General features: G+C 35.3%; 1 protein-coding gene across 1 annotated transcript in view; it reads right to left on the bottom strand.

Annotated features, from left to right (window-relative positions):
• Positions 1-2,388: 2,388 nt before the first annotated feature.
• sbf2 (SET binding factor 2) overlaps positions 2,389-11,020 on the bottom strand; it is a 207,845-nt gene continuing 199,213 nt past the window's right edge. Inside the window, exons 29-32 of the mRNA XM_048607330.1 lie at positions 8,527-8,711; positions 7,040-7,127; positions 6,685-6,816; positions 2,389-3,729 (exon numbers count right to left, since the gene is read on the bottom strand). Coding sequence (XP_048463287.1) covers positions 3,631-3,729; positions 6,685-6,816; positions 7,040-7,127; positions 8,527-8,711 — 504 coding nt within the window. The 3' untranslated portion in view covers positions 2,389-3,630. The remainder of the gene's footprint in view (positions 3,730-6,684; positions 6,817-7,039; positions 7,128-8,526; positions 8,712-11,020) is intronic.

The following is an 11,020-nucleotide window of genomic DNA, read 5'->3' as shown; positions in this document are numbered from 1 at the left end:
GTTGATCGGTGTTGCTCTGGACGTTTGATTCATTCATCAATTGAATGGTTTCCCTCTAGAGTCAGGTCTTCTTTGAACTGTAATAAATCTGGCAAAGATTCATCAGTAATTCTTACAACACATTGTCTTTTATGAATTCTAGCTACAAGTCACATTGCTCCACTAATCTGTAGAGATTTCATTACATGCTGAACTTTTATTAAATTTTGCTGTTTCAAGAATTTTATTAGTTTAGAGTTTTAAGTAATTTTTAAAGGCCTTCAAATACCTTTTAATGAATGTTGCTTATTTATTTGTTCAGCAGCTAGTTTAGAACGTAATTTGGAAGCTATTCTGCATCTTAACCTGTTTTCTGTAAGATGTAGTTTTATGTCATGTTTGGCTCGTCTCAAATTAAGTTTCCTGGAAATATTATTTCTGGTGCCCCATGTCTTCTGGACATGGATATGTATTTTGTTTACTCAATATACTTTTGCAGTAATAGTAGTTTTGTTGCTCTTTATTGCTATCTTGCAGGATTTTCCTGCCTTTTGTAATTAACTTGGACAATTCCCATCCTTCACAGGAATCGTCTATTTTATCTGTCTTTTACTTGGTTTCACCCTGAATTCTGCTGTTCGTGCCTTTAATAAACAATTCCTGTTTCAAGCATAGTTTTATTGAATGACTCCTATGAATGATCCTCTGCCTTTTCCACAACCTGATTAAAATCTCCCAAAGTTTCTGTATCCACTAGACCAGATCTATTAATCTGTTTCATGCCATCAAATTTGTATTTATTTTATTTTATGTTCTATCTGAATGGTACTGAATGGTTACTAACTCTGACCAGCTTTTCCTACCTGGCTTACTTCACCATTTTAAAGTTTCCCCAAATCCATGTTTTGACCCTTTACTCCCAGACCCCTCAATGCCTTGTCACTCACACAAAACTCTGAATTGAGACTATTTTCCCAGACAACATCTGTTTTGGAGTTAATATTTCTCCTTCTTACAGAGAGTTGCTAACTTTTCTGTTTTTGTCTATCTGTCAGAAAAGTTTTTACCATTCCCTGGAGTATTACTCTTTCTTGAGGATTGCAACAGGGACTTCTCCTGTAAGATTCTTAAATGCTCAGCTCTCCTCTGGTGTTAACTGTTGTATGAGTACGCGAGTTAAAGCGGAGTCTGAAGATCTCATACCTTTGCTCACTATGTGTTATACGTGCTGTCAAATCAAATCCTTTTAGTTGCCTATCCAAACTGTCTGGGCATGTCAACTCACAAAGAAACATGCTGGCAACAAAGAATAGGGAATGTCAGGGCCTATTATAGGAGAAAAAAAACTAATCTTCATGGAGGAATTTTATATTCTGCAAATATGAAATTTAAAAAAGTTTAAACATTTATATTTTCTATTCAAATCCAACCTTTGATTGGCTGTGTGATTTCGCATAAGTGATTACTGCCCAAAACATGCTTTGGCTTGTTTCCACATGGAAACTGCCATTGAGAAAAATGGAAAACTACACCAGAGCTTGCCTGATCATTACAGGTCACTTTCTTCAAGTTCAGGGGTGACTCAGGTGCTTCTCCACTGGCTGCAAATTCTAACCTGAATATTTCAACTGAGGGCTAAATGGTGTTTATCAAAGGTTTCTATAACTAATTTGCTTGTGTTCTTTGCACCTCTAGTTAAAAAGCTTTGGCCTGCTAACCCCTTAAAATTATGCTGTTTATATTGTTTTCCTCTACATTCAACCTGTCAAAATGCATCACACTTCTGTGCATTAAAATCCATCTACCATGTCACTGTCCCATGCCTTCCTGTAGGCAACCCTCCAATTTAGTGTAGTCATGTGAAAACTGAAAAGGTACCTAAATGTAGCAAAAACACTGATAATGGAGGACATATACAAACACCTGCCACTATTCTCAGCTTTCTGTTTCTTAACTAATTTCATGGTCATATTTTTGATCAGATTTTATTTGGAGTATTGTGTTCAGTTTTTGGTATAGAATCTCAGGCAAGATATACTGCCCTCAACAGAATGATAACAGTGCTTAAAAGGTTATATCACCGAGATGAGGTTGCATATATTTGACTTGAATCCTTCAGTTAAAGAGGGTCGAGGAAATACTTCAAGTGACAAAGGGATTCAACAAAGTGGAAGCAGATGAGAGAACAGCAGCATTATCAAGTCATTAGGAGTTAACCAAAGGGGCACTTTTTCCACAGAAAAGGGAGTGAAAATTTGGAAGTGTCTCTCCAAACACGTGAGGTTTATCCCTCCCATTTTCAAGACTAAGATCAACAGATTTTTCTTAATCCCTTGCTTAATTTAAATAACCTTCATTTCACAAGCACTTTAGTGTAAGCAAGTCATAAAAAAATTTACATAGAACTGCTTTGAAAAAAATTAGTGACGTTGCTTTTAATTCAACAAAGAACTAGACAATATCAGTATTTTACAAAGTCAATGAATGGTATATACAAACTCAGCAAATTAAAACAAGGTTATGTGCAAATTGAGTCTGTTGTCTGAAGATCATTAACAAAGTCATATTACTGGAATGGTCAAAAATTTCTGCCAATCCATTCATGCTAATATGAAATTATAGACAATTTTAGTAGATATATGCCTCACAAAAAAATGGCACACCTGTTGTTTTACTTTAGCTGTGCATGACAATTCTTTTGGTCTCAGTACATGAACTTACTAGTTTTTTGAATGCTCCATAAAGCATTAAGTGGTTAAAATTAGGTTTATATATATCCAGCAATTCAGGGAAGACACATATAATCAAATTAAGCCATATATACAATTCTTTGAAACGTACAAATGTAATAAACATAGAAACATGTCACAAGCTACATAAAATTTATAAAAGTCTCCAATTTATAGCTGGAAATTGTTAAAACGTGGAATAAATTCTTCAGTTGGTCAATAACACAAACAGTCTTAAACTCATTTTCTAAAAAAAAAAATCAACAGTAAAAAAATTAAGAAAAGGTTACTAATTTTTAGTGTGCAAAACCTCTTTAAATATCAAGGTAAGCTGAAAAAACATTTGTCTGTTTATATACATATACTACAAAACTGACATAACAGAATTGGTCTCGATCATGAATGGCCATTTGGATGTCTTTGTACTCTAGTTTCTGTTTCAGATGAGTGCAAACATTCCAATGTATTTTGCAGACTTAAGTACTGCTCAGACTGATTTTGTTTTTGCTTTAGATACTATTATGCAGTAAAGTACAAAACAAATGTTATTTTACAAGTTATTAATTTTTGGACAGTTCTAAATTCATGCTATCTACAGTGGTTCTGGATGTCAATGATTGAAAACTGCAAGCAAGACCATCAAAGCAAAGGATCCATGACTACTTACAGTACATTTAGGTCTTTAGTGGCTGCAGTTTACATTTCACATTGTTAAAGCGCAATGGATGTGTTAAGATATCAGAAGTTTCTTTTGTTGAAGCTGCTTGCCAGATTCTTCTGCTGAACATTTCATGGTTTTCACCTGTTTGACTGATATAATCCTTTAACACCTTTATTATCTTGTTTATTTATTTCAATGGCGCTGAGTTTTAATCTCTTGTGACTGGAGGAATCCCACCTGGTCTTTTTAAAATACATCTTGTTAGGCATCTGAAATGCAGTTCTGGATCTTGTCCATCCACTGTTGAGCAATCTGCACATCTTGCGCACAGAAGTTATAAACACGTCTACTTGTCTTTAACTGCGTTAAAAGAGGAATAAAAATGTCATTCAAATGAAAATTGTTGTTATGTATAAAGACAATGTAAATTTTTTTGTGAAAGTGTTTTGTCTGTCTTTTTTTGGAATTACATATGCTCCAAGACATCACTTCAAAAAGTACAAATGTGATATGCATATAAACATACTAGAAAGAAATATATTGCAAGCTACATTAAACTTAAAATATATCCAATCCTTAAATGGAAATTGTTAAAACATGGAACAAATCCTTCAAGGTGGGATTGGGCAGATGGGAGTTTCGTGGTTGGGATCCACAAGAGTACAAATTACTAGGTCAGGACTTTTATGACGTTTCTCTTGTACATTATTGTGAACTTTGTCAGTCAACTCAATAAGAACATACTGCAATGAAATTCTGATTCTGTTTTTTCAGAGTAGATACAAATGCAAGAATAATTTGCTACTCCAAGTACAGGTTTTCATGCTATTCTATCTCAACCAAGTAATTAGGGGAGGTGGCTATTTCTGTAACTTGGTTGCTTTTTCGTTTGCAGAACTATTTTTACTTTTAAAAACAGATGTGAATACTGAAGGACAATAGTAAACTGAATGTCTGTGCATGTTTACTCAACTAAAGATAGTTTCTGATTGACCAGTTTGACCTTTAGAATCATGCTCCAGTCCTGCCAGCCACCAGGAACTAAACAAGATATGTAGATCCACTGGTATGCCTGTAACATAGCCTATGTACAAAAATGTTATAGGTAAATTCATCTGACATTTGAATTCACACAAATATTTTGCTAAAATTAATGGCTTGCCTTCTACAGAAATAATACTACAGATGCTGGAAATATTCAGCAGGTTAGGCAGCCCTTGGTGGACAGAAAAAAATTAATAGTTCAGGGTGAAGATTTTTCATCAGAAGCCAGTTTAGAAAGTTTAGGTAACTCCAAGGCAGTCTAAATCATTCCATTCCTTATTTGTTTTAGGCTGTAGTATTTTGACTTATTATCTTTTCACTGCTTATGGAAAGGAAAATCTCATATATAGTCAAAATAAATTAAAATAATACACTTTCTTAGCAAACAGCTCCCTACAAATACTTTTCTGAGGAAGTTATAATTATAATAAGTGAAGAACTTGAAACAATCTATGGCCTGTTAAAGGAATTTAAATTAAATCCAACTGCTGAGAAAACATCAACCAAATCTTACTCCTGTCAACCAAAAGTAATATGAAACTCCTGAATTAGCTGCACTCGGGTTTACAGTAGGCTCTGCAACAAAATTTAACTTTGCATTTTTAGTATAGTGTTGTTATTGGTCTGGGGTTGGTTAGTTCAGTTGCTGGATGGCTGTCTGTAATGCGGAGAACGACAGTGCAGGTTTAATTTCTGTATTGGTTGAGGTTACCACGAAGGTCCCACCTTCCTGACTCCACTCATTGCCCCAAGCTTAGTGACCCTCAGGTTATATCATCACCAGTTATCTCTACCTAATGGAGAGAGCAGCCCTCTGGACTATGGCAACCTTAAAAAAAAAGTAAGAAGACCCAAAATATTAATTCTGCTTTCTCTCCACTGGTGCTGCCAGAACTGCTGAGTTCCAGCAGCAATTTCTGTTCTTGTTTCTGATTTCTAGCATTTACTGTTTTTTTTAACTCTTAAATGTTTACATTGCTTTTTGTTCTAACTAGTAATTTAATTCACACAAATATATACAACAATGATGGGACTCCACTCTCATTAATGCACATTCTGGGATCAAAATAAAATGAGAAGAAAAGTAATATGGAAAGGTTAAATATCCACTTTAGTATTCTTTAAACATATTTATTAATTTGACAACCTGAAGTGTAAATCACTGATGCCTCACTGTTTACAGATGCACAGTTTATTTTCACCCTGTTTATTTATCCAACTCTCAGCTGTGCATAGTGTTTAAGTGATGTAACTTATTTTTGCAGCAGAAAAGTGTTATGTATTCTTGCGGGATTTCAACGATGCATGTTATGCTGATGAGATAATCAAATATCTCTTCACAGCTGAAACAGAATTAAATAATAACTTTGTTGAATTGGAGCATTTAATGTCAGCTTTTAGCAACTTAAGATCCATGGGTGATAGTTTACTGCCAAACACATCAAAACTGCATGGATATAGGCAGAAGCATGAGATAATGAGATACCTAGTGGCAAGTCAGAACTAAAAATTCAGCAACTGGCCCTGTCCAACTGGCATCCGTGGCCATAAAGAGGAATGCCAAGAACAAGATTACCAGAATGTTAACTACTTGATTCTGGAGGCAGGAGGAAATCCAACGATGCAGTGAAGCAAAACAGAAGGTTTGCGGTCTTAAGCAATATTTACGGCAGAAGTCAAAGGATGTGGTGTCGGCCAACGAAGGATTGAACAATGGCAACAATATGAAAGCCTGTGAGTAGGAATTATAGAGAGATCTCTGTTGTTCGCAGTAAATGACTGGACTTAGACACTGAATAATGGTATCAATATTTGGAGATGACACCAAACTGGATTGTGACAAAACAGCAGAACAATCAAAATTTTGCAGATGTTGAACATTGGAATAAAATTTGAAAATGCTAGAAATGTTCAGTGGTTCAAACAGCATCTGTGGTCAGAAACAAAGTAAATATTTCATGGTGAAAATCTTTGTCAAAAGCTAGCTCAGAATGGATTTTAAATTAGGTCAATCCCAAAAAAAGGGTCACATAGTAAAGCTAAAGGAAAATCCTGTGTTAGCATATAATCCCTGACCAGAAATTATGGTGAAAATGTTTATTTACATTGATCCTTACATCTCTAATAAATGAAAAAACAATACTTGATCGAAATAGCACTTTCTGGTTCCAAGATGGTCAAATGTTGCCTTTAATGCTTTTGCAAAATTCCAGTGTTATAAGCAATGTGACAACAACAACAATCAAATGAAGTACAAGGACAAAGACTTACATCAAAGAATGCTCTCTCATTTGAATGCTTAGGTGCACCTAATGTCGATGATGCTGGAATAACTGACTCAACCTCAGCCAGGTCTATGAATCCTCTGGGGTTTGTATCTTCACCAGTGTCATAGTACCGCAACTAGAAGATGAAATGAATGAATCAATTATAACAAGTTTCTGCTTTTAATTCTAAATTACATTGCCAATAGACTGAAATTGAGTTCAAGAATCATGATCCCAAAAGAGACGCATACTCTAAGGAAAATATAGAATCTACATGCATATTTTTCAGTTATAGCTCGAATGATTAAGAGGTCCTTGTACATCAATTTGCCTAAATTGTATTCACATATGAATTGTACCTGATGTTTAGTAATATCGAGAACAAACCATCGAGGTTTCCACCCTTTCAATAAAGCACCTCTCTTGTACAGCACACCTTCAAATGATCTAACAAAAAGGGAAATAAAAACACTCAAAACAACAGGCATTTGATTATTTTACGTAAATAAAAGACCACCATCTTTAAAGTCTCAGTATTTCCAGACTACATAAACCTTTTCTAATTATGGTTCCCCATGGTTGACATTTTGCAATTTGTACCTATTAGAAACTGCCAAATGTTACATAGAATTTATACATTAGATTCACCATTAATTAAGTATTGCTGAGAATGGAAATATTTTGTCATTTTTTCATCATGCATTCATCAGGACAATTTGCAAAAAGTACCAATGTAGAGAGAAAACAATTTATTTTGCAAGGAGAGTGAAGTTTGTTTGGAAAGTAGAATCTGATTGGAAGAGGCAAGACATAGAAAATGCATCCGTTAATTAAAAAAAATTCAGATTTTGCTTTGATTGGTCAGGCATTGCTCTGAGAAATGAACCAGTGAATGGCTGTCACCTATTTTGTTGAGTTGATAAAAGAGTGCCCACTCTGTCTCAGATTAGATATCTTAAACGTCTGAGCAACAGGTGAAGCTAGCTGCTCATTATGCAGTAGCAACACGAGTGGTGTTTGCCTTTAACAGGATGCTGCCGTCAAGCCAATGAAATGCTCTGCCCATAACACAAATGAGTAATGTGGTGAATAAATGCTAGGTAAATAGTTCATACCTCTCAAAGATTGGTAGGTTATTTGAAACAGCATATACTGGTGGTTGTTCATAACAAACAAAATATTGATTGATTGTACCCAACTAGTCTGTGCTCACTGACATCAATGTCCAGTGTTAAGTGCTTCTGTGTTCGGCCAACATTTGCTAAATAATCCTGAGTGTGTGAATAATTACATTGATAATTAATCTATGATTGACAGTAGGCTTTGCTATGGCATGCTTGCATATACTAGAATCTCCATATATTAAAAATTGGGGCCCTGTACCTTGTAGACAAAAAGAGCATGTACACACATTACTCTTGTTTCAACTCCATAAAATAGATAATGGCTATTCTCTGGTTCTTTACTCAGGTCATTGCCTTGACCAGTGTCATATGTCTGGTTTAAAATTTAAACAAAACTTGGCAGTTAGTTGTCACTCATCACTAACTTGTGCATTTTCCTTGGCAATGCCACTACCAAGAGTCCACCTGCCAAACAATCAGAACACTCCTCCCATACAATATAAATGTTGCTATCAAATTGTTATTTATTGCAAATTAGTGCAAGATTAAACGATTTCACAATGGATCTAGTTTTCAGCAAAACTGAATATCCATAATTAGAATGAAAGTCTGAATATAAAATAGTTGACTCAAACAGATTTTTCTGGGGCTTTGGGACAGGGAAAGAGAAAAAGTAATAAAGTGAAGAAAGACAGGGTCAACAGTTTAGAATATGATCAGACCTGTTCTCCACATCTTTTGAAGAAAACTGATTATATAGAGTGGCTGCTCTCCTCGTATTTACTCCATTAGAAGGTGATGTGGTGGTGCTCCGATCATTCTCACCAATCCCATTGTCTGCCAAATGTAGCATAGACCGTCTTTGAAAGGACTGCAAATTAGATGCCATGAGTGATGAAGCAGCTCTCTGTTACAACAGAAGTGAAAAATAAATGTAGAAAAAACAAATTTAATAATGCACTGCTCCTATAATACCCTCCACCCTATTAACAATTTGCTTTCAGGTGTCTTCACATAGGCATTTTGTTAAAAAAAAATGAATAAGGATACCTTAATACTATTATGCAATTCACTATCAGATAAATATTTAACATTCTCCATTTATGTCTGTTCTAGCATCCAAACTGCTTCTTACCAGGAGTTTAAAAAATTCTAGATGTTTGAAAATAAATCATGGATAACTTACTCGGGGAAAAACTACAAAAGTAAACACATTATTGTTCAGTCTCACTCCACACAGACAAAAAAAAAAGTTAAACGCATAAAAAAAAAAAATCAGGATGCGAGGGCAATGATGTGTTCAGGACATAACGAATGGGACCAAAAGAGTATCTCCTTAATCAACAAGATCCAAAGAAGAAGAACAAGGGTAAATTAGATTCAAGTTAGGAACAGAATAAAAACTTGGGTAGGCGATTTACCCTCTTGAACCCATTGCTCCATTCAATCAGATTATGGATAATTTATGTCCTAATTCTATGTACCTAACTTTGCCCTTTATACCTTAGCAGAAATCTATTTTAAACTAGCAATTGACCCACCACCAAATGCCCTTTGTAAGGGAGTTCTAAACTTCTTCTACTGTTTGCATGTAGAAATGCTTTCTGGCTTTGCTCTTGAAAATCTAGCTTCAACTTTTATACTACGTTCCCTAATCTGAGATCTCCTAATTAGTGAAAATAATTTCTATCTATACTATCAATTCCCTGCAAGTTCTTCAAAACTTAACAAATCACCCATCTCATTTCCAAAGAATACATGCTTGTTCACGTAATTTTTGTCTTGTTATTTCACCCATGGAATCTAGGTATATTTCTAATAAGTCTATGCTGCAGTATCTTCAAGGCCAAGAGGCCCTTCCTCCTGTGTGTTGTCTAGAACTGCTAGTGTAGTTCACTTATGTAGCTAGGACTTTGTATAGTTGTATTATCCCTTGTATTCTACACTTTGAGGACAAAAGATCAGCATCCCGTTAGAGTTTCTGATATCTTCTGTATTTTAACTACCCTTTTCCTTGCTCTTCCATTTCTTTCTGCAATCCATTTTCCCCTTTCATCTACTGTGTTCCTCATCTGTGTTAGGAAATTACAGGAAATGGCGACTGTGCTGACTACTGAAGAAGTCCAGTGGAAAAGTTGGAAATTTCAATGGAACACATGGAAAGCAAGACATGCTCAGAAGCTGTTCTTTATGACAGATGCAAAGCCGAAGTAGCTATAAATTCTTCTGCATGCTGGTGTCATGGCCGAGGCTGGAAGAGTGCACTGTTGTTTTAGTCCCACTACTACATGGGTCACAACAAAAAATAAAAATTATTTTTCCAGCAAAGTTCAAGACGACCATTTTGATATCCTAACTAATACCACATTTTAAACTAAAAAGATCATCAGGTTTCTTAATAAATACAATTATAGGTTTATTATCAAAACAAAATGTATTTAATAAAGTTGCAATATAGTACAGCATAATAAAGAACTTGGGTACTGCTGAAAAAGTGCCAGACAGCTGAGAAATGAGTCAGCAAATGGCTGTCGCCTATTTTGTTGGGTTGAAACAGGCACAGTATCTGTAAACAAAAAACTCACCAGGTCTGGCAGCTTCTGTGGAGACAAAGCAGAGTTGATGTTTCAGGTCCAGTGACCCTTCTTCAGAATTCAGTGCTTGTAAATGTTATTTTGTTTGCAAAGAACCAGACCTATGTAGTAACCAGGCCTATGTAGTTTCCAGTACACATAAGTGTGTCACACTGTGATCCAAACTGCTAATCCTAATCTAGTTTTCATCACAATTCTCTGCACACACAGGATGATGTGGTGAATATTGTCTAATTGCAGAATCACATCTACAATTGGACACTGTGCGTGAGTTTTGCAAGCATGAGATAGTTGGGTACAGTTAGTACATTATTTGTCAGGAACAGTTGAAGGGATTACGCTGTTTGATATGATCCACCAGTCTTTGGAAAGAATGGATTACACATTTGACATCAGACTAGCGCTGAAATTCATATAACCGCCTTACTCACTTGCATGATAAGCAGAATGTCGTTTTGATATGACAGTAGTATCTTTCTAATGGTAAACACCACTTTTGGTGGTACCCCTCAGTAGAAGTGTGAAACAGCTTCACCCGTTATTTAAATTTAAACTTCGAGTAATCTGAGATAGACTAGACATTTTTCAGGACTAAGAGTGACCGTTCGAGGAAATTTTCATG

This window comes from Rhincodon typus, chromosome 17 (assembly GCF_021869965.1).
Source record: "Rhincodon typus isolate 14 chromosome 17, sRhiTyp1.1, whole genome shotgun sequence".
In the NCBI taxonomy this organism is placed as follows: domain Eukaryota; kingdom Metazoa; phylum Chordata; class Chondrichthyes; order Orectolobiformes; family Rhincodontidae; genus Rhincodon; species Rhincodon typus.
Note: the sequence above shows the minus strand (reverse complement) of the source record. Positions and strands in the feature narration are given on the sequence as shown.